At 38.4% G+C, this 24,885-nt stretch overlaps 1 protein-coding gene across 6 annotated transcripts in view; it reads right to left on the reverse strand.

Moving 5' to 3' along the window:
• The window catches only part of LOC122551273 (serine/threonine-protein phosphatase 6 regulatory ankyrin repeat subunit C-like), a 227,043-nt gene that overhangs the window by 59,575 nt on the left and 142,583 nt on the right, over positions 1–24,885 (reverse strand). For 4 of the 6 annotated variants that reach the window (XM_043692915.2, XM_043692912.2, XM_043692910.2 and 1 more), the window contains exons 16-20: positions 22,772–22,883; positions 8,777–8,803; positions 7,210–7,281; positions 6,886–7,087; positions 843–930 (exon numbers count right to left, since the gene is read on the reverse strand). In XM_043692915.2, the coding sequence (XP_043548850.1) occupies positions 843–930; positions 6,886–7,087; positions 7,210–7,281; positions 8,777–8,803; positions 22,772–22,883 (501 nt within the window). The remainder of the gene's footprint in view (positions 1–842; positions 931–6,885; positions 7,088–7,209; positions 7,282–8,776; positions 8,804–22,771; positions 22,884–24,885) is intronic. The other 2 variants (XM_043692917.2, XM_043692911.2) reach the window with 1 other exon arrangement.

Genomic DNA, 24,885 nt, shown 5'->3' on the forward strand with positions numbered 1-24,885 from the left:
AACCTTAACAATGACTGTGTTATTGACCCAAAACATTAACTATTATTGTCTCCGTTGAGGTTTCCTGAGCTGAGTTTTCCAAGCATTTTTTTTTTAAGATTTCTCGTATTTACAGTATTTTGTTTTCCTATTACGGTCCCATGATAGCTGGGGATTGATCTCTCCTGGGCCGTGGGGAATTTGAAGAACAGCCAGATGAAAACCTATCAAGGATTGGGACTGAGCTTGATATTCATATGGGATTTTGGTGGGACACCATGTTGTGTGGTCATTACACTTAACATCTGATGAGCACAGCAAGAGTGGAACAATCTGGGAATGAGTGCCATGCTGCCTGAATGATTGGAAGCTCCTTGTCCAGATTAAAGTTCATTGGACTAGAAAAAATTATCTCCATGGATCAATTAAGCCCTGAGACCTGGCATCATATTTGGGAACAATAGCAAGTTCCACTATTTGGGGCTGTCCATACCCAAATGAGAGTGCTGATCAGGTGTTTCCATTCATCACAGCAGTGGCCTCTCAATTCTCTTTTAGTTGAAGCTAAATCTCTTGAAAATACAAAGGCGCCCCATGACTTCTGGCCTAAAACAAAGGTCTCAAAAAAAATGCTGTACTAAAGGAGAAAATAATTGCAGGGATCCAGGGAAAGAGCAGGAAAGTGGGATGAATTGGATTACTCTTCAAAGGACCTAGCACAGGTTCAATGGGCAAATGGAAGTTCTGAAGGAGGACAGGAGAAATCCCAGTTATGTTAAACATTATTGAAAAATTTCTTCAAGAACTAAATGGCTTCAAAGTGTTACCACAAAGTCATTTCAAATAAAATTATGTCTACTTACTGTCCATTGCCATCTGTCACATCGACTGCATCCAAGCCACCTGCAGCTTCTATTAACATGCGCAGGCATGTCGTATGACCATTGGAAACTATACAACAAACAAAAGTGACAAATATCACCCTTTGCTATGCCAATCTGTTCACACCAAATGGAAACAGCATGAATGCATCAGAGTTTGAGAAAACAATGGCTAAAAGGTAATATGCTACTGCACTATTCATAAGAGTCATGTTTTACAAGACTCTTTCCACAGACATCAGTCTCCTCCCTCCATTTACTAAATAGTCTAATCACTTAGCCATGGAATTTGATATCCAAGTCATAACAACCTATTCACCATTTTATTCTTGCTTAACCTTAAATGCAAGCATCAACATGGATGGTAACAATGGAGCATATCGCAACGTTTTTGTAAGAAATAAAATTTAAATCCAAGTAAACATTGAATGTTTTATTGATTTTATACACACCCTAAATATTTGCGAAACTACCATTTAAGTTTATGCAAATTGACTGATATTTGGGTCATTTGAAGCTGCCAAACTAGTGCGAATTCTGATCTCTAACTGTTGATTATGAAGGGATGAAAAAAAATAGATGTAAATGAATCAACAATGGTATACTGCATACACTAAATAATTGATATGTAACATTTAGTGATCAACTCAAAAAGTTATTCAACGTTATTCAAAATCATAGGAGGCTCAATACATGCACAATGTCCTGATCTAAAAATAATGAAAGAGGTCCCTACTGGACAATTCATATTTACGACTCAGTTGTTCAAGGTACTTTCTAAATGATACAACATGAAATACAGTGGATGTGCAAAGAGACTTGGGGGATCAGGTGCACAGATCTTTCAAACCAGTTACATACAAATTAGTAACTAACTTGAGATTGAATCATTTTCATAGGAAGAGGAGTAGCCCATTCTGCCCTATAAGCTTGTTCTGCCATTCAATGAGATGATGGCTGATCCGTGGCCTAACTCCAAGTACTTGTCTTTGACTGACATTCCTCAATACTTTTGCTTAATAAAAATTTATCTCAGATTTAAAACTAACACCCAATGTAGCATTAATTGCTGTTTGTAGAAGAAAGTTCCAAATCTTTACCACCCTTTAGGTGTAGAAGTGCTCATTAATATCTCTTAACAATCTGGCCCTAACTTTTAGCCTATGCTCCCAAGTTTTAGAATTTCTGACCACAGGAAAGTTATTTTTTAAAAAATGTACCCTGCCTTTATCTGTTAATATTTTAAAAACTTGGATCATATCATCCTTTAACCTTCTAAATTCCAGAGAAAACAGGCTTAGATTGTGTAAACACTTCTCATAAATTAACCCCGTAAGTCCCAGTTTCACTCTTATTTACCTATATTATACTCCCTCCAAGTTCAATACATCCTTCCTAAGGTGTGGTGCCCAGATCTGCTCACAGTACTCCAAGCAGGGTATGACCAGGCTTTTGTAATATTTGCAGGATAACTTCTACATCCTTGTACTTCAGTTCTCTTGATATCAAGTCCATCATTGCATTAGTTTTCTGATTATTTTCTGCATCTGCTTGTGACATTTGAAAGATCTGTGCACCTGATGCCCCAAGTCTCTTTGCACATCCACTGTATTTCATGTTGTATCATTTAGAAAGCACCTTGATCAACTGAGTCATAAATATGAATTGCCCAGTAGGGACCTCTTTCATTATTTTCAGATCAGTAAAAAAGAACACACTGTTAGTTGATCCTTATTAGGTTTGATGCAGAGAGGACAGTACTTCAGACTACAAGTACTCTCTATTAGCACCTTTTACCATTACTGGGAGGTGGCACCTCAAAAGATATTGAATGGCTCTGTGGGATCTGGGCGCAAGAATTGGAGTGGAGATCTCTTCAGAGGTATAGGAGGACGACATTTGGGAGAATGAGAGAAAGATCTCTATTTGTAATAGAACACAGGCTATGCACTGAAGGTTCTTCACAGGGTCTACTGAGCCCCAGAACACACTGTGAAATTTAAAAAGGGAACATCTCCAATGTGCCCCAAGTTCAAAGTAGGTATTGGCACTCTTATCCATTGTTTGTGTTCATGCCACAAGCTCTGCAGTACTGGGTGCTATAGCAAGTGTACTGGAGAGGGTCCTGGGGACCAAAGTCAAAGTAGATCCGGTATCTCTCCTCTTAGGCCTGCCAAATCTGCATTTTTTACATGAGCATGAGAAGAAGCTGTTTAATATTCTTACTTATTGCATGAGGAAGAACATTCTGATGAGTTGGATTTCAGAAAATCTTTTGGGCCTATCGGGATGGCATAGATTAGTCATGGAACATATCCCCCTTGACTTCCTGACAACTATGGTGCACCAGAAAATGAAACTTTTTTTGTAATATGTGGCACCCTTTCTGAACCATGTAGAAACAGACTTGTCAGCTATATTAACTAGGACCTTTAATTAGCCACGAGACCTGATCTGATGGGCCAGGTGCCCCGAGAGGAAGATTCCCGAATAAATACGGGTATGCTAACTGATACCCTCGATGATGGGGGGCTCTGGTAGGGTTGCGCTGAGTGGTGCAATTTAATTTATTTTAATTATTTATTGAATTGCAGTATGGGTAGTTTTTTAAATGTGTTTTGTAGTGTAGTGGTTAATTGTTATACTCTCAGATTGTTTTTTTAGTAATTTTATAATTTTGTAAAGAATAAAAATCTTGATCAATTAAAACAAAAGTACCCTGATCTATACTTTAGCGACCGAAAATGGACCTCACACTCGCTTACATCAAATGCTATCTGCAGCAGTTTTGCCCACACACAGCATAAAATTACAAAGGAACATTGATAGACTATCAACACTACCTGGAGAAAGTGAGGAATGCAGATGCTGGAGATCAGAGCTGAAAATGTGTTGCTGGAAAAGCGCAGCAGGTCAGGCTGCATCCAAGGAACAGGAGAATCGACGTTTCGGGTATAAGCCCTTCTTCCTGAAGAAGGGCTTATACCCGAAACGTCGATTCTCCTGTTCCTTGGATGCTGCCTGACCTGCTGCGCTTTTCCAGCAACACATTTTCAGCTATCAACACTACCTGCAAACTTTGTGTCTTCAGAAAATTTAGTTATGACTTTCTATGCCATTATCCAAGTTGTTAATAAACAATATAAACAAGGCCCTAATACAGATCCTTGTGGGATCACTGATCATATCCTGCCAAGACAATATTTGACCTAATGTAATTTTCAATATTTACGTCCTTGAATAGTGCCAAGATAAAACTTTTCTACCCTGAAATACGAAAACAGTAAGATCTAGGTGTTTATTGCCAGCTTACCCCTCTCAAATCCACAAAGTCTCATGATTGGCTCCAAGACCAATTCCTAGCATAACATTTGCACAACAGTAAACTGCCAGAATTAATCCAGAACAGCTAAGAAATTTAAACCATCTCAAAATCATCTAATAACCAATGTTCATAAATATCAATTCTTCCCATTGGCAATATTTCTCACAAACTCTCAAGAGATTTGAATTTGAAAACAATTAGTGCATGGAGCTTCAGATTTTATCACAAGGTCATGTAAGAAGCACGGTTGTGTCAAAGGTTTTGCAACTTAAGAAACACTGATTGCATCTGTAATACTAGATTAAGAGAAAAAAGCCATGTGATTGCTAATTGAGGAAGAGGAGCAGAAAGAGAAATTGGACAAATCACTTCGTGACTTGTGTCTTAAAACCAGCCATTGAATGCTATGGGCAAGAATCTCACAGAAACATGCATTCCCCTCAACAATATGATCCAGAGATAATATTCAGATAGTGCACAGCATTAATGAAAATTAACATACAGAACCGCAGATGCTAGAAATCTAAAACAAAAAGAGTGCTGGAGAAACACACCTGTTGACAGATGCTGCCAGGCCTGCTGTGTTTCTCCATTGCTCTTCTATTCATAAAAATAACAGTAGAGACAATGAATGAGTCTATTAGCTTCTCAAATCTGAGATCTCTGCTACCTTGCAACCATATGAACAGAAAAAATACAAAATACAATTTTAAGTAGACAAAGTTAAAAATCAACAGGTTATAGTCCAGCAGGTTTATTTGGAAGCTTTATTCTCCTTCATCAGGTGATTGTGGAGAATAAGATTGTAAGACACAGAATTTATAGCAAAAGTTTATAGTGTGATGTAACTGAAATTATATATTGAAAAAGACCTGGATTGTTTGTCAAGTCTCTCATCTTTTAGAATGACATGTTGGTTTAAGTTCTTTCATATGTAAATCGCAAAACATTTTTTAAAAAGTTACATTCTTAAGTGCACTTTAACAATCAGTGTCATGTTGGCCCAGATAAGGTTCTGAAGGTGTTTACTCCCTGTGAGGCTGTCTGTGCCACAATGGTCAGACTTATTCTAATTTAAAAAACAGATTTACAGAATCTTACATGATTCATGCAGTTTTTGAGCAAAGTAAAAAGTGATTCTGCAAGTACAAATTCACCTCACAAACTTAGATGTGTGCGTGCCTGGGAGATTCGACCTCAGACCTTTGGGTGACCATCCTCCAAGGCGGACTTCAGGACAGGCAACAACGAAAAGTGGCCGAGCAAAGGCTGATAGCCAAGTTCAGTAGTCATGGGGATGGCCTCAACCGGGACCTTGGATTCACGTCAAACTACAGGTGACTCCATTGCACCATACACACTTTCACCCTCTCTCCTACACTCCCACACACCCTCACACAGACTTAAACCCCTTTACACACACATCTCTCAGACACTCATACATCCGCCACCCGCCGCCCCCCCCCCGCCACACACAAGTTTATGGGGTGAGTTTGTACTTGCAGAATTACATTTTACTTTGCTCAAAAACTACATGAATCCATGTAAGATTCTGTAAATCTGTTTTTTTTAAGATTAGAATAAGTCTGACCATTGTGGCACAGACAGCCTCACACAGGGAAACTCACACCTTCAATACCTTATCTGGGCCAACATGACACTAATTGTTAAAGTGCACTTGAGAATGTAACTTTTTTAAAAAAAGTTTTGTGATTTACATATGAAAGAACTGAAACCAACATGGTCATTCTAAAAGATGAGAGACTTAAACAATCCAGGTCTTTTTCAATATATAATTTCAGTTACATCACACTATCAACTTTTGCTATAAATTCTGTGTCTTACAATCTTATTCTCCACGACTACCTGATGAAGGAGCAGAGCTCTGAAAGCTAGTGCTTCCAAATAAGCCTTATGGACTATAACCTGGTGTTGTGTAATCTTTAACTTTGCACACCCCAGTCCAACACCGGCGTCTCCAAATCATATTAAGTATGAAGTTCCAAAGTGATTTTCAGCCTAAGTCTCATTAAACACGAGTTAACTGCCTAAAACTGCAATTAAATTGGTGCTTTCACTCAAAAGGATAACATCTGTATTTATGGAATCTGGTATAATTTAGGTTACAAGCAGCTCATACTCCAAAGAAAGTGTGGAATAAGAACAGACTGAAAAGTCTGTTACGTTTAACAAACTATGGATATCACCTATATTTACATTTTCTGAGAAGAGACCAACTCCTAGCATAACATTTGCACAACAGTAAAGTGCCAGAATTAATCCAGAACAGATAAGAAATTTAAACCACCTCAAAATCATCTAATAACCAATGTTCATAAATATCAATTCTTTCTCGATGTCACTCAAAGATAACGAAGCTAAATTCCAGAATCTGTCCAAATTTATAAATTACCACTGTTCTGTGATTTTCTTTCTCCAGCAGAGCTATATGATCTCTTAGCTAAGAAAAGTGTTGGTCAGATAGAGAATCAGCCAGCTAATAGAAGACAGAGTTTGGATAAGGGGTTATTTTCAAGATGGCAACCTGTAAGTAGTAGAGTGCCACAGGGCTCAATGCTGGGGTCACAATTATTTACAATATATATTAATGACTTGGAGGAGTCAAGTTTCTGGATGACACAAAAATAGGTTAGAAAGCAAGCAGCGAAGATGGCAGAGGCTACAAGTTATCAGATGTACCTGCTGCATGAAGTGGGGTTCTCTTAGCCACATTGTCTTTCACTAAAATAGATGCACCTTGGTTAATAAGGGCTTCCACACATTCAGTGTGACCTCTGAAGGAAGATAAATCTAAGGCTGTCCGTCCATTTGCGTCTTTTACATCAAGGTCAATAATGGAATGAGTAAGTACTTCAAGCGCTTGGTGATGACCGTTGTAGGCCTAAGAAAAAAAATAAATCAAAGCAGAGAAAAAACATAATTGAACAATTTTCAAGTGGTGTAATATATCATACTGAACACCCATGTTTTACAATGTCCACAAAATCACAATAATAAACTTACAGCCAAATGCAAAGGGCTCTTTGGAGCTGCTGAATCAGAGTCATCAAAATTGTGTCCAGTAGCCTCTATAAGCTGTAAAATAAAAATGCTCTTGTTAAAGCAAACTACCACACCAATAACACATATGTTTCTGATTTTTTTTTTAAGATTCAAACACAATAAAAGCATTACATAAAAATAGACAGTTGACATTCCTGCAAGGGCATACAGATTGCTGAACTCAACTAAAACTAGCATTTAAAAATTAAAGTTCTTCATATGCTCGTAAAATTCCTCATGTAAATGATTTGCTCACATCACTAATACATCAATATTAATGCCTAGAGAAAACTTAATAGTTAATTTAAACCCAGGAATATATAATCATGCAAAACAATAGAATTTTGGAAGCTCAGTTTAATTAGATAATCTAAAAAGCAGAAAAATTGTCAATGCAGACATAGGAAAAAATCTTGAAATTGCAGGTTACTTGATTGCTGCCACTAAGTTTCTTAGGAAATTGAGCAATTTTAGACATGTCCAATCAAACATTTAAGGTAGTGCTTCTACTGTTCAAACAGAATCTACGGATATTTGAACATGTTATGGAAACAAATCTAAATGAATGCAATAAGAAAATGCACAACCACCTGATGAAGGAGCAGCACTCCAAAAGCTAGTGCTTCTAAATAAACCTTCTGAACTATAACCTGGTGTTGTGTGATTTTTAACTTTGCACACCCAGTCCAAACCTGGCACCTCCAAATCATAAAAAAATGACCTGTGATAATATCACCAATATTGCAGAGGAGGATAGAGTATCAAAGTAACATTTTTGGAAAATTCTTGTTGGAAGTAAACATTAAAAAATAGATATACATTCAGATTTAATAAATAACTGTCCAAGACCTGAATCTCAATTTTTTTAAAAAATAAGCTTTAATTCTAAATACTTATTTGTAACAGACATTAATGTCAATTTTATCGGAACTAAATTGCACCAACATTTGTAAATGCCATATTTTGCTTTTTTATATAAAAGACCTAATGGTATCATTTAAAGAAGTACATTCAACATTTTATGGAACTAGTTCACTTATCCTGCTACAAATAATGTATTTGTTCACACTGCAGGCAGCTATGGTCAGAGTGCATGAGTTGCAGTTACAACATTGTAGACGATCTCCAATTGGTGCTTTTTAAAATTTGATTATTTGCAGGAAGTGAAGCACTGTGTTAAATTTACCACCAATGTCTATTCCTTTTGCAGCAAATTACAAGAATTCTACATATAATATTATTGTCTTGGTGTCAAAATTACATGTAACAAAAACATCTTTGGGAATGCTGAAAATCTGTTTAGTTATTGCAGTTTTGTCTACACTATTCTTCAAGAGAAAAAGAAAATTAACGGATTACACTCAAAATACTTATGAAATTTGAGGTTTAGTAGCTTAATGCAGCAGAAAATCACAGCATGCATTGTGAACTGCATGAAAACTGCATAGAAGATGTTCCACGAATGATTAAATTCATTCTCATGAAAAATAGAGTAAAAGCATCATGCAGTCACTTAACAATTACTTACAAACTCCAAGGAGTTTTTGCTGGCAATCTAATTAAAAAAGTAAATGTTAAAATGTGATAACATACATTAAAAAGTGACAATGACAGTATGGAAATGAATTTCAGCTCATCAGTTTGAACAATAAAAATATTACCTCTGCAAGTCATTGACTTTAATTAGCACTTTCAGCTAGGATCTTTTTTAAAAAAGCAAAGCAAAAGATTTCCAGGTTGGTCTTATTTTTGATATTAAACTAAATGGAATTTACATTAGTCCTACTATTTCTGCTGAAAGATGATTAACAAGAGCGAACAGTAATTACATAACTGGTCTTCGGAAATTGAATTGACCTTGAGATTGCAACCATCTTTGAATGTTCTCTAAAATGAATAGGAACACTAGCCTGTGTAAATTTATCCAACCAATGCACATGAGCCATGCAAACAATTTCAAGTGACATGCTTGGCTAATTTATTCTTTCATGGGATGTGGGTGATGCTTGCAAGGCAATTTGTTATGCATCCCCAATTACCCTTGAACTGAGTGGCTTGCAAGGCTTTTCCTAATGACAATTAAAAGTCAACCACATTTCTGAGGATCTGGAGACAAAGAAGTTTGGATTTGAATCATACACATTTACCAGATTACCTTACAGTTTAGCTTTGCTCTGCTAAAGGTGCAGTTGGTTCTGCTATAATGCGTGTTTCTTCAACTCAGATTGGCATTAACATGACTGAAGAATTTAGACCATTTAGAACTTAGCTGTATTGGCAACAACACAATTCTGACCCCATTTGTTGAAATGGCGATGCTATTACACGATTGTCTTCTAACACGGGATCGCACAGGAGCAGAATATCGTGTTGTATCAGAACTGACTATACTGTAATTTAATAAATGTAATCTTTTGTTGAAGCTATAAATCTGGTGTCTGATATTGGCTATTCACAAAATCTGGTACTGGCTATTCAAAAAGTCTGGTTAGGAATGACTGGGATCAATTTTGAGGGTCATTAAACATTTTAACATTATGGGGATAGTGAAGCCGATTTGATTTGGCTGTCTGTGTCCTTACATAAACCCATGAATTATTTTGAAACATGTTCTTTAAATATACAATAACAATTCTTTCTCAAATTGCTCATCACATCTTTAATCATATGACTACTGCATTAAAGTTAGGCTAGTGCAACCTCCAACTAAATTAGAACAGTATCAAATGATAATTGGTTTCACATGATAACATTCTAAGTTCAACAATCAGTGCCAATTTTCAAATATGAAAAGTGGATAAAATTATTAAGAATCAGAGATATTAGGCATAGAAAATGACCCTTTAGCCAATGTATCCACTCTGGTCAAAAAACAACCAACTATTCTAAGCTTATTTTCCAGATCTTTGCACAAAGCCTTGTATGCTGTGGCATGGCAAATGACTATCTAAAGAATTCTTAAATGTTGAGGGTTTCTGCCTCGCCCACCCTTAAAAAGTAGCAAGTTCTACATTGCCCACCCCACTCTAGGTGAATGTTTTTCCTCATGTCCTCTAAACCTCCTGCCTTTTACTTTAAATCTCTGCACCCAGTCTCATATCCCTCAATCAAGAAGAAACGTTTCTTCCTGTCTACCCTGAATAAGCCCGTCAATTTTATCCATCTCAGTCATGTCCCCTCTCAATCTAGTTTGTTTTGAGGATAACACCACCAATCCTTCCCATCTCTCTTCATAACTGGAACTCTCCAGCCCAGGCAACATCCTGGTAAATCTCCTCTGCACCCTCCATAATGCTTTCACATCCTTCCTATAATGTGGATTCCTGAACTGCATACAATACTCTTGGTTGGACTTAACCAACGTTTTATACAGCTCCAACATTATTTCCCCGTTCTTAAATTCTGTGTCTTGACAATTAAAGGCAAGTATATCAAATGCCTTCTTAACCACTGTATTCATCTGCCGTGATGCAGTAAGGACTGGTGTACATGCGTAACAAGGTCTCTTTGACCCTCAATGCTTCTGAGTGTCCTACCCTCTATCAAGTACACCCTTGCCTTATTTGTCCTACCCAAATGCATCATTTTACATTTATCTAGATAGAATTTGAATAAAGAATTATATTTGGAGAAATATATTTCCATTTTCAGTTCAGATTATTTTCAAGATCAGCCAGGTACCATACGAAGAAGAAATAGAAGTAGCCTACTCATTAATTCCAGATTATTCGCCATGTAATTAGCTCATGACTGATCCATACCTCAATTCTATTTATGTACATCACTATGCCTTCACTCAATCAAAAGGTTACTGATTTCAATCTTGAAAACTCCAAGTTTCAGTTTTCCTGGATCTACCAAATGGAATTCCTTTATCACTTCAAACATCTTAATTAAAAGACCTTTCAATGATCTGAACTCAAGGATATACAAATCAAATTTGGGCAATTACTCATGAGTTAACCTGTAAAGCCCAAGCATAAGATGAGCAAAATTGCACACATCCCTTCCAAGATTTATAGTTCATTTTTGAGCTTAAATATAGTTGAATTCAATACTTCACACTGGCTCCAAGTAAGGTCCTGGACAATCAAAGAATGACTTGTAATACAGTTTGTGGGGACCATTTACATTGATTTCAATATCAAATGATCTTTTTCCAGAATTGTCATTAGATTTCACAGTAAGAATAAATATAGTTCTACCTTTTATTTCAAAGCATTCTCTTACACAAAAAAAAATCATTAATGTGGGCGGCACGGTGGCTAGCACTGCTGCCTCACAGCGCCTGAGACCCGGGTTCAATTCCCGCCTCAGGCGACTGACTGTGTGGAGTTTGCACGTTCTCCCCGTGTCTGCGTGGGTTTCCTCCGGGTGCTCCGGTTTCCTCCCACAGTCCAAAGATGTGCAGGTCAGGTGAATTGGCCATGCTAAATTGCCCGTAGTGTTCGGTAAGGGGTAAATGTAGGGGTATGGGTGGGTTGCGGGTCGGTGTGGACTTGTTGGGCCGAAGGGCCTGTTTCCCCACTGTAATGTAATGTAAAAAAAATGTAAAATGTAATTTCTGTACTGACTAATCCAAGATATGCCATAAGGCATTTACTTTAATTCTCTTCAGCATTTCAGTTATTTTTTGGGAATTTAAGGTAAGCTACACTCTATATTTGATATTTCATGATTGTGCTACCTCTACTCTTTGTTCTGGTTCCCAACTGATATAAGTCATCTGTCTTCTCACAGCTAACTGCTATCCAACTGTCTGAGGACAGTGTAGCTTTCTTCCTTTAACTGCTGGCTGGAAAAATCTTTCAGCTTCTTTTGCCCTTGTGAAGTTTCAGCATACAAAAACTGGGTGGACTAAGTGATAATGTTTGCACTTTTTCTGCTTGAAGTGCAAACTTGACTAATGGTCATTTCCTATTGGCTCACTCAATCCAGTGAGATGTAGTTTACATCAATACATCATCACAATTGCCTGCTTTTCTTGAGCAAACGCCTAGATAAAAAGAACCTTATTCATACATGGTCCATTCCTAAGATAATCTGGCACACTTTTGGATGTTCTTAACAAAAATCTAAGCAAACCAATATAATTTCTTTTTAAATTGCTCGTGGAGTTTATGTATCTTTTGCCAGAATTTCAGTTACCAGTGGTCAACTCTTTTCATTTGGGAACCATATGTAAATATTTTCTTGAATCAAGTGGAATCAAGTGGAAAGCATCCAGCTCTACAACAAGCACAGATCATACATTGCTTCAGTGTTCGCACTGTTAACTCCACCCTTACTGAATAAGCCGATTACCTGGCTTTTCTGAAGTGCACTTACATCAGAGTTGCGTTGACCAGTCTCTTACCTAGACAACTCCATTTAACTTTAATTAAAACTTTAATTCCCAGAAATGTTATATTCTAAATCAGAGCAATTATGGACCGGATTATGAACTGCACTACAGAACTGTCAGAAATACCATTTGACACGTTCTGTCAGAGAGCAAAATCTTTACCCCGATTGTTATGGACCAAGCCAGACCCCTTCAAAACATTTCAAGAAAGGAGCCCAGATCCTAACTTCAGTAGTTATTTTAAGCAGGTGTAATGCGGATATTCCAGGAAGGATGCAATTGGTAAACCATGTAGTTTTAAACAAAACAGAATTTATTTACAAGATTAATAAATGAAACACAGACAAAAGAGAACAGAATACTGTTAACGATGCTGTTCCAAATACTTACAACAATCCCCACAAATACCCTTTGGCATTAAAAAGGTAAAATCAAACACAGGGTCTTACAGGTGAGAAATCAGAGAGAGGGATCAACACGGACCTGCTTCTTTCATGTAGCTGTTTCTTGGATCAGCAGCCTCACCAACTGCCTGACTGCTTTCAGTGAATAGCCAGACTGCCAAAAAACCCAAATTAAACCAGAGAAAAGCTGAGCTGGGAGAACTGGCCACTGTCTTTTCATTGTACAAAGTGTTTATTTTTATAAACTCGAAAACCTTTTGCCTGAGGCAGTATCTGTTAGCTGTAATCAAATTGGCCTGAAAACCCTTCTCGAAGTTGAACATAAAACTTGGAAGCAGCATTGAAATCAATACGTATATGTTAACACTGAGTGGGTCTTCACATCAAAGGCCAAGATTACCTCAGTCGCACACAATAAAATGCAATTTTTACAAAACAAAGTACATCTGGCCCTTTGTGTCCACACTAACTGAAACAGCAACTATTTCATGTTTACAGATTACATTACAGTGTGGAAACAGGCCCTTCGGCCCAACAAGTCCACAATGACCCGCCGAAGCGCAACCCACCCATACCCCTACATTTACCCCTTACCTAACACTACAGGCAATTTAGCATGGCCAATTCACCTGACCTGCACATCTTTTGGACTGTGGGAGGAAACCGGAGCACCCAGAGGAAACCCACGCAGACACAGGGAGAACGTGCAAACTCCACACAGTCAGTCGCCTGAGGCGGGAATTGAACCCGGGTCTCTGGCGCTGTGAGGCAGCAGTGCTAACCACTGTGCCACCGTGCCGCCCACTAATTTCCATTTTTTTCTTAGCAGCCATATAAATTTTCTTTCCACGTGGTATTGATTTCTTTTTGAAAGCCACAATTAAAAATTTACCAAAATTACATTCAGGCAGTATATTCAAGATTGTAACCACAAAGCGCATAAAAGCTTTTCCACACGTCACTGTCAATTGTTTTATTATTCAACTTAAATTGGTGTCCTTTAGTACTCAATTCTCTTTTCTGTTAGGGGCGAATTCACCATTTGCTCTGTCCAGACTAATGATTCTGAACATACAACTAAAACCTCCCATTCTTAGAAAAATTCTCACAAATAATTTCTGTACCCTCTTGAACACTCTAGATACTTCCAATATGTAGTGTCCAAAATTGAACACTCATGTTAAGATTCAACTTATGTTTAACAAAGATTCATCATACTTTTGTTTGCATTTTATCTCACTGTGTATGAAACTCAGTGCACACTATGCTTTATTGATAATTTATGCCATACAAGCTTCAACAGATTGTGCACATTTTCCAGGTCTTCCTTTGACGACATTTTTTCTAAACTATATTTTTGTCATTTGTGGCTTATCCACCATTCTCTTCTCGTAGTTTAGCTGATGATTGTATAATGTTTAGTGAAACCCACAACTCCTCAGATACTGAAGGAGTCAATTTCTACATGCAACAAAACCGAGGCAATAATTAGGCTGGGGCAAACAAGTGGTAAATAACATTCAAGTCCATATGCCAGACAATGACAATTTGCAACTCGACATAATCTAACTGTATCCTCTTGGCACTCAATGGCATTATCATCATGAAATCCTGCACCATTGTTACCCTGCAGGTTAACACTGAGCAGAAAATAATCTGTACTGAGCACATTTGTTTATGGGTACAACAGTCAGTCAAACACTGGCTATTCTGCAGTAAGTAATTGAACTCCTGCCTCTCCAAACTCCTTTCACACTGCACAAGTTAGGAATATGATCGAATACTGTGCCATTATTTCCTTTGAGGAAAAAAACCTTGGCTATTCACCTCACCTATGCTTCTATGATTTTTATAAACATCTGTAAAGTCAACCTTCAGACTCCTTCACTCCAGGGAAAGAAATCCCAGCCTATCCATCACCTCCTCATAATTCAAACCCGCCAGTTTTGGTAACATATTTGTAAATTTTTCTGTACCTTTTCTAGTTTAATAAAATCCTTCCTATAGCAGGGTGACCAGAATTGTATGTCGTACTCCAAATGTGGCGTCAACAATGCCTTGTACAACCACAACATGATATCCAAACTCTCATACTCAACGTTCTGACCAGTGATAGCAAGCATGCCAAACACCACCTTCAGCACAGTCTACCCGAGACGTCACTTTCAAGAAACTATGTACCGGAACCCTTAAGTCTCTCTGTTCAACAACTTCCCCAGGCTCTACCATTCACTGGGCAAGTCCTGCTATGGTTTGTCTTATCAAAATGTAACACCCCATAATAACCTAATTTAAACTCCATCTGCCATTCCTTAGTCCATTGGCTCAGCTGATTAAGATTTCATTGTACTATTACATAACCTTCTTCACCATCCACTATATTTTGGTGTCATCTGCAAACTTACTAACCATGCTTCCTATAGTCTCACCCAAATTGTTTTATATAAATGCCAATCAACAGAGGACCCAGGCCCAATCCTTGCGGCATATTGCTGGTCATTGGCTTCCAGTCCAAACAACAATCCTCGACGATCACTTCTGTCTCCGACCTTTAAGTCAATTTTGTATCCAATTGACGAGTTCTCCCTGGATCCCACAGGAATTAACCTTACCAGTCAACCATGCAGAACCTTGCTCAAGTCCCTGTAGACAACAGACAACATCTACCACTTTGCCTTCATCTATCTTTTTGATCAGCTCTTCAAAAAACTCAAACAAGTTTGAGACATGATTTCCCACCCACAAAACCATGCTGACTATCCCTTGCCTCTCCAAATGCATGCAAATCCTGTCTCTCAGAAACCCCTCCAACAACTTACCCACCACTGACATCAGGCTCACTGGTCTACAGTTTCTTCACTTTTCCTTGCGGCCTTTCTTAAATAATGGCACATTAACCAAACTCCACATCTTCCAACACCTCACTTGTGGTTGTCGATGATAAAAATATTTCTGCTAGGAAGCTTGCAATATCTTAACTAGCTTCCCACAATGTCCAGGGATTCACCTGATCAGGCCCTGGGATTTATCTAACTTTATGCGTTTTAAGAACTCTCGCATCTCCTCTTCGTAATGTGGTTCCTTTTCAAGACATCACTATGTATTTCTCAAGTTACCTACCTTCCATGTCTTTCTCCACAGTAAAGACAGAAGCAAAATATTTGTTTAGTATCTCACTCATCTCTTGTGGTTTCACACATAGACAGCTACATTGGTCTTTATGGGGCCCTATTCTCTCCCTAGTTACTCTTTTGTCCTTAATATACTTGTAGAATCCCTTTGGATTCTCCTTAACCTTATCTGCCAAAGCTCTCATGTCCTCTTTATGCCCTCTTGATTTCTCTCTTAAGCGTATTTCACTCCCCCTATACTTCTCAAAGGATTCACTTGATCCCAGTTGTTTACACCTGTCTGCACTCCTCCTTCTTGACCAGAGCCTCAATATCTCTACTTAGTGTTCCTTAACTCCTACCAGCCTTGCCCTTCACACTAACAGGATCATACTGTCTCTGAATTCTCATTATCTCATTTTTGAAAGGCTCCCACTTGCCAGTCAAGCATGCCCTTACCTGAGAATTGCCGATTCCCCTCCCCTCCCCTCCATGGTGAGCCTTCCACACAGACCATTCCTTCCAGGACACCTTGGTCCAGTTCCTCCACCGTCAACATCCCCCCACAAACCACGGCACCACCCTACGCAATTGCAAAAGCTGTTAATACCTGCCATTTACTTTCTCTCTCCTCACTATCCAAGACCGCAGACACACCTTCCAGCTGAAACAGCAATTTCACTTTATCTAGTCTACTGCATTAGCTGCTTACAATGCATTTTCTCTACATTGGAAAGGTGAAGCGCAGATAGGCCAACTGCTGTGCAGAACACCTGCATTCTGTCTGTAAAATTGACCCTGTGCTTCTTGTTGTCTGCCATTTCAACACACCACCGGTGATTCCTGGCTAACATCTGTCTTGGGTCTGTTGCAGTGCTCCAGTACAAAACTCAGGGCAATTGGAAGAACAACATCTGATTTTCCACTTGGGAACCCTGCAACCTTCTGCATTCAATACTGAGTTCAATAATTTTAGGGCCTGAGCATCTTTTCCCATGTCCTTACCCAACCCCCATCCACTAGACAGTGTCATCACATTGGCTGCTACCACAAACAATCCACCATCAGCAAATGGTTCACATTAGCAGCTATTCATTCTCCCAGGCCGACCTTTTTACCCATTCTCTAAATTCCAATCATATTATGACTATTGCCACCTAATTCTTTCACTAAGAGGCTATTAGTTCATTCTTGAGAAAAACCAGGTCTGATGGAGCACGCTTCCAGATCCGCTCTAGAACATGCTGCCGCAAGAAACTATTCCAAAAGCATTCTATGGACTCCTCTTCTGCTTTACTTTTCACAATGCTTACTTACTCAAGGTTAAGAGACTTCAAGAGCTGGTACTCTATTGATACTACAAAGAATCTAGGTGATTGATATTGACTTATGGAAAAAGTTTTAAAAACATTAGAAATCAATAAGTAAAAACCTTTTAAAAGTTTTTATTTTGAAAGCTTTGTCACCATAGTTTCTATACTTTTATTCAGTACACGTGAATGGGAATGTTTAGCTTGGGGTAGGCATAAGAGGTGAGGGCAAGGAAATAGACTAAAATTTGAAGAAACATTTGAATTTACCTTTCAAAAAGGTTTCTGCAAACAAATTATGGTTCGTTACAGCTTTGAGCTGCCATGAACCACAAATTCTTTCAAAGCAGATCTGACTCGAAGAAAATTGAAGAGGACTAAGGCACAACCATCCTCAAAATGGAGTCAGGAAGGGATTCTTGCTATCCACGCCAATCCCCACTCTTAAAAAGCATACCTGAAAATCAGGAATGGGGTTGAGAATCCCACAACTAGGACCTGCCTGCCCTTTTTAAAGGGCTCCCAAAGTCACCCACAGAGAAAATTCTGGGTGCATAATCCTGATCTGGATTGCATTCCCTGGATTTTACAAGGGTTAGAGTTGATTTTTTTTTCAAGATTTTAAGTGGAATAGATGGGGTAGATTGAAAGACACCATTTTGTCCAGTTGGAAAGTCCAGGACTAGACAGCATTGTATAAAACATTATGTAATTAGAAAAAATTCTTCATTCAAAGTGTGGGAAACATTTGGAATTCTCATCCACAAACATATTTCATACAAGATCTATTAAGTTTAAAACAGACTTGACAAGATTTTTGTTCACCAAATGTATAAAGGATAAGGGACAAAGGTAGGTTTTGGAATTTTGGTACATTGTCTCACTGCATGTTGAAAGATGTTACAAGCTAATTTGTCTATTCCTGTCCCCAAGTTCCTAATTTTGTCAGTACACCTCTTGTCAAACAACAACCCTCAACTCCTTGCAAACTACTGCCCATTCCTAACCTCGTCCCTTTATATTGTCCTTTAATATGTTGACATGAGGCAAATTTGTACCCATCTTTCCCTGAACATTGTACTTGAATCCCTTAAAAGTGGGTTCCATGCCTTTTGCACACTACACTACCAAAACAGCTCTTATCAAATTCAGAATGACGTTATATAGTGACAACCTCCTACCTCTATCTCACTGTCCTCCACCTATATGTGGCCGTTAACAGGTAACTAGGCCTGCACATCCACACAGGGAGGGATTCACACTGAATCAGGGGAGTCCAGAACCAGGGTCACAGTTTAAGGTTATGGGGTCAGCCATTTACAACAGAGCTGAGGAACAAAGAATGGTAAGCCTGTGGAATTCTCTGCACAAAAAAAAAGTGGTTGAAGCCAATACACTGAAATATTTTCAAGGTGCTAGATGTAATTCTTGGGGCTAAAAAGGATCAAAGGAGGTGAGGCAAAAATGGGATTAGGATACTAAGTTGAATCAGCCATGATCATATCGAAAGGTGGAGCTTGAAGGGCTGACTGGCCTTCTCTTGCTCTCAATTGTGTTTCTCTGATGAAACAACTCTTCAGTCAGAGCGGTGTAGTACTTTGGAGTTCCCTATGACATTGGGTTGTTGACACTATGAGTGAGTATAATCATGGCTTTTCTTAAATCTCTCTGGGAATCCAACAGTTTCAGGGGTCATGTTCTTCAGTTCAAACAGGTCATGGAATTTTTGAAAGACAAGCTTGATACGAAAGAGTCAATTCCATGTAATATTTACAAGGTATCTTTAGCAATTATAAAATCTTAAAATGTGCATTCCAGACATTTATAATAAAGTTAATTCCATGCGGTAATACACAAAAAATGCATTTTAATAATACAAACATTCATTGATTTATTTAGAATAGAACGAAGTAGTGTACTGATACTGCATATTGCTCTTCATGCATTCTTGGCAAGGATTGCTGTGCAATTCGATACTGAGTTATTAAGAACTATGTATTAATTTCCAATATACTCCTGCTACTAACAGCTGTTTTTCAGCTGTTCAGCAGTGCAAAATATAAAAGCTAATCTTGTATTCCATTCCACACATAGTTCCACATGAATTTCTCAACCGCAGAATGTTAAATAACTTTACACACCTACAACGTATTGAATTAGCTCCTTTACTATATTTTTAAATCAAGTTGCAGCAGGTTCTAAAAAGAGAAATTCATACACAAGAAATCTGGAACTTTTGTTGCTCTCTGAATATTGCTGAATAGTTGAGCGCTTTCAAATCAGGCTCACAGAAGGGCTCAATTGAATTTCAATTCAGTACTTTTGTAACTGCAACATATGGCAAGAATGCACACGATCAACATGAAATGGCTGAGATTGAGAATTTATGAAATATCTAAGCTTTGAAATATAAAATTTTCAATATACCCTACAAAATGTGCACATTCTCTATTTGTCAATTATATGTCATTGTTTCTCAAAAGATAGCAATGCAGGGGATAACAAGGGTTTCTACAAAAATGGTTAATTTTACTGATCCTTTTTGGGGTGAGTGAAGGTGCCTAACATAACCACAAAAATGTTTTTTTAATTTGAGAGATTCTCTTATGAACTAATTTCTGTGGCATTTGGGAAGATCAAGAGAAGACACACAATGTAATTTTTAACATTTTGAAAAGTGCTAACCAAAAGCATTTTAGATGTTTTACTTGTTAAGAGAATTTTTAAAACTTTAAAATCTTGAATCACTAGTTAAAAGGAAGACTTTACATTTCATGAGAAATTTGTAACGTGTAACAAGATATTAATATGATTACTATGATTATTGTAAGTTAATGGCCAGTGGACCATATTTGCACATTAAAAATAAAAATAAACATATATTCCTCCTTTGTCCTTGGCAAACTTTGACCAGTTCAAGAAAAATAAAGTTTAAATAAAAAATCTCAACTATGACAATGAAATGAAGCAATATCAAGCGTATAATGTAGACTAATGGTTTGATTTTATGGAGTCATACAATTCAAAAACAGACCCTTTGGTCCAACTCATCCACACCAACCAGAAATCCTAATCTGACCAAGTCTCATTTGTCAGCATTTGGTTCATATCCCTCTAAACCTTTTCTATTCATATACCCATCCAGACACCTTTTAAAATGCTGTAATTGTACCCCGCCTCCACTATTCCCTCTGGCAGCTCATTCCATACACACCACCCATTGCGTGAATAAGTTACCCCTCAGGTCCCTTTTAAATCTGAACACTCTCACCTTAAACCTATGCTCTCTAGTTTTGGACTCCCTTATCCTAGGAAAGAAAAAGCCAGGCTATTCACTACTCATACCCCTCAAGATTTTATAAACCTCTATATGGTCACCCCTCAGCTCCAATGCTCCATCCTACAACTCAAACTCTCCAGTCCCAGCAATATCCTTGTAAATCTTGCCAAATTTAACATCTTTCATATAGAAGGGTGACTAGAATTGTACGCAGTATTCTAGAAGTGGCCCTGTACATCCCACTCCTATACTCAGTGTTCTGATCAACGAAGGCTAGGATGCCAAATTCTGCCTTCACCACCTTGCCAACCTGTGACCCCCACTTTCAAGGAACTACGAACCTGCACTACCAAACCTCTGACTGGCAATACTCCCTCAGGCCCTACTATCAACTGTATAAATCCTATCCTTGCTTGACTTACCAAAATACAACACCTAGGGCCACCAGTCCATCTGATCAAGGTCCTATCGTACTCTGAGATAATATTCTTTACTGTCCACTACATGACCTATTTTGGTATCATCTGCAGACTTACTAACTATACTTCCTTTATTCATATCCAAATCATTTATAGAAATGAAAAGTAGTGCACCCAGCAATGAACCTTGTGGCACAGCGCTGGTCACAGGCCTCTAGTCCGGAAAGCATCCGTCCACCATCACCCTCTGTCTCCTACCTTCAAGCCAATTTTGTATCCAATTGGCTAGCTCCCCCTGAATCCTAACCTTAGTAATCAGTCTGCCATGAGGAACTTTGTCGAACACTTTGATGAGGTCTGGAAAGATGTCTATCATTCTACCTTCAGTCTTCTTTGTCATCTCTTCAAAAAACGTAATCAAGTTAGTGAGACTGTACTTCTCATGCACAAGGCCATGTTTACTATCCTTAATCAGTCGTTGTCTTTCCAAATGCATGTAAATCCTGTCCTTCAGGAAACCCCCCTTCCCCCCAAAACAACATACCCACCACTGATTTAAGGCTCAACGATCTATAGTTCTTTGGCTTTTCCTTACAGCCTCTCTGAAATAATGGTACCATATTAGCCAACCCTATCTCAGCAAGAGGCAAAACAATCTCTTCCTGAGCTTCCCACAAAGTCCTGGCAAACACTTAATCCAGTCCTGGGGATCTACCTCCCTTTATGTTTTAAGACCTCAAGCACCACCTCTTCTGTAATATGAACTTTTTCAAGACATCATTATTTACTTCCCCAAGTATCCTAGTTTCCATGTGGGTCTCCACATTCAATACTGATGCAAAATATGTGGTTAGTATCCCACCCATCTCCTGTGATACCATACATAGATGGCCACGTTGATCTTTCAGGGGCCCTATTCTCTCCTTAGTTACCCTTTTGCCCTTAATACAGTCATAGAACCTCTTTGCATTCTCCTTAACTCTGTTTGCTAAAGCTATCTACATTTACTTTTTGCCATCCTGATTTACATCATCTGTTTCGTCCTACTGCCCTTATAACTCCCGTAGGGATTCACTTTATGCCAGTTACCTATACCTGACACATGCCTCTATTTTTCTTGACAAGAGCCTCAAATTCTCTACTCAATCAGCATTTCCCATACCCACTAGCCTTGCCCTTTACACGAACAAGAATATACTGTCTCTGAACTTTTGTTATATCATTTTTAAAGACCTCCCATTTCCAAAATCTTCCTTTACCTGCGAATAGCATGCTTCAAATCAACTTTTAAAAGTTCTTGTCTAATACCATCAAAATTGGCCTTACTCCAATTTAGAGCTTTAACCTTTTGATCAATTCTATCCCACTTCATAACTATTTTAAAATTAATAGAATTATGATCACTTGCCCCAAAATGTTTTGATAGCAATTGTTCTTGAGAAATTATGTTTAAAAAAACTCATTGAAAGAAGTTTCAAGTTGAAATTATAGATAAACATCACACATTTATTTGTATCCATCATAAATGCTTTGTATTGCTGTTAACTTCGTCAAACAATCCATAATAACTTTAGCAAAATGACAATTTCAGGTTGCAATAAATTTCATAATTCTTTTGATGAAAAGACTACATGGGATATGAATTGTATCGCTTACCAGTTCCAGACATTGCTTATGCCCATATGCAGCTGCATAGTGAACTGCATTATAACCCTGCTTGTCTCGTATTGCTGGATTGGCATCATTGTGAAGTAAATATTGCAAACAGCTGTAACACATTTGACAAAAGATTTAGAATTAAGCAGTGTTCTAGTCTTCCCTCTCTTATCCCGTCCCTTCTTCCATCCACACCTTACAGCATCACTCCTGCTCAACATTAATACAATTTCCAATTGACAGATACATTCACCTCTTCCAGCCTAAGCTATTCACAGCTTATACTTTCTGAAGACCTGGCTGCATTGCAAAAATTCAGTAAACAGATCCATCTGACCTATCTATCCTCACCACCATTCATCCCATATCATGGTAGTGGTGCTAAAGTCCAGTTTATTCAGACTGGACGTCGGCCAAGTTCAGGTGACCAAACCCTAGAAAGTCATTATTGAATTGGCATGAAATGTGCTATTCCAAAATTACATTGTAACTCTCATGTAATAACAACTTGTGAATTGTTTAAACTAAAAATCATTAACAGATTAAAGTGCACAGTTTATGAATTAACTTTAAATGATTATGATGAAAGGGCAAAAGAAAAATTTTGAGACAAAGAGTTGAGCTTTCTTATGAGAGAAATTACAAAGTATAAAGTAGCCACCTGTCAGTCAATAAGTTGTTATCCATTTCTCCAGCTCCTACTACAGGAAAGAACTGCATGTGCAAACAGATGCAATAGAGATGACAAAACTAGGAAGGTGGAATGGAGTCCTTACAGGAAACAGTGCATGAGGAAAAGTAGTCCAGGCAGTTGTGGGATTCAGTAATGAATATTAGAGAACAGCCTATCCTCAGAAATTGAGGCACTGAAATGAAGCAAGATAAGTTAAGAATGTTCCATATAACTCACAAAGAGACAGTCACACATAACTTGGAGAAAGTGGAGCAAGTTAAAGAGGAGAAAAACAAAATGCCAGAGAAACAGAATTAACATTTCAAGCCTGACATGACATTTCTTCAGAACCCCTCTCTCCACAAATGCCAGACTTGAATTTCTCCAGCATTTTGTTTCAGATTTCCAACATCTTGATCAGATGGGCCAACGGGCTGAGAAGTAGCAGATGAAGTTAGATAAATGCGAGGTGCTGCATTTTGAGAAACCTATTCTTAGCAGAACTTATACACTTAATGGTAAGGTCCTCGGGAGTGTTGCTGAACAAAGAGACCTTGGAATGCAGGTTCATAGCTGCTTGAAAGTAGAGTCGCAGGTAGATAGGATAGTGAAGAAGGCGTTTGGTATGTTTTCCTTTATTGGTCAGAGTATGGAGTACAGGAGTTGGGAGATCATGTTGCAGCTGTACAGGACATTGGTTAGGCCACTGTTGGAACATTGCGTGCAATTCTGGTCTCCTTTCTATCGGAAAGATGCTGTGAAACTTGAAAGGGTTCAGAAAAGATTTACAAGGATCTTGCCAGGGTTGGAGGATTTGAGCTATAGGGACAGGTTGAATAGGATAGGGCTGTTTTCCCTGGAGAGTCGGAGGCTGAGGGGTGATCTTATAGAGGTTTACAAAATCATGAGGGGCATTGATAGGATAAAAAAACAAATTCTTTTCCCTGGGTTGGGGGAGTCCAGCACTGGAGGATATTGGTTGAGGGTGAGAGAGGATAGATATAAGATAGACTTAAGAGGCAACTTTTTCACTCAGAGGGTGGTACGTGTATGGAATGAGCTGCCAGAGGAAGTGGTGGAGGCTAGTACAATTGCAACATTTAAAAGGCATCTGGATGGATATATGAATAGGAAGGGTTTGGAGGTATATGGGCCAGGTGCTGGCAGGTGGGACTAGATTGGGTTGGGATATCTGGTCGGCGTGGACGAGTTGGACTGAAGGCTCTGTTTCCATGTTGTTCATCTCTATGACTCTTATCTGCGGTATTTCACATTTGAATCAAAGAAGGAACTGCTCAAAGTGCAGGTGAAGGAGGATGGTGATGGATGGGAACAGTTCAGGCCTTTTTCCAATGAAGAAACAGGATTGTCACACCATCCTGGAGGAGGAGCACATGCAGGGGAATTGCATGTCCATGGTGAAGTGATGGCAAATGAAACC

This window comes from Chiloscyllium plagiosum, unplaced genomic scaffold, assembly GCF_037043375.1.
Source record: "Chiloscyllium plagiosum isolate Xiang-an unplaced genomic scaffold, Cpla_swu_hap1 HiC_scaffold_7, whole genome shotgun sequence".
NCBI classification, from domain to species: domain Eukaryota; kingdom Metazoa; phylum Chordata; class Chondrichthyes; order Orectolobiformes; family Hemiscylliidae; genus Chiloscyllium; species Chiloscyllium plagiosum.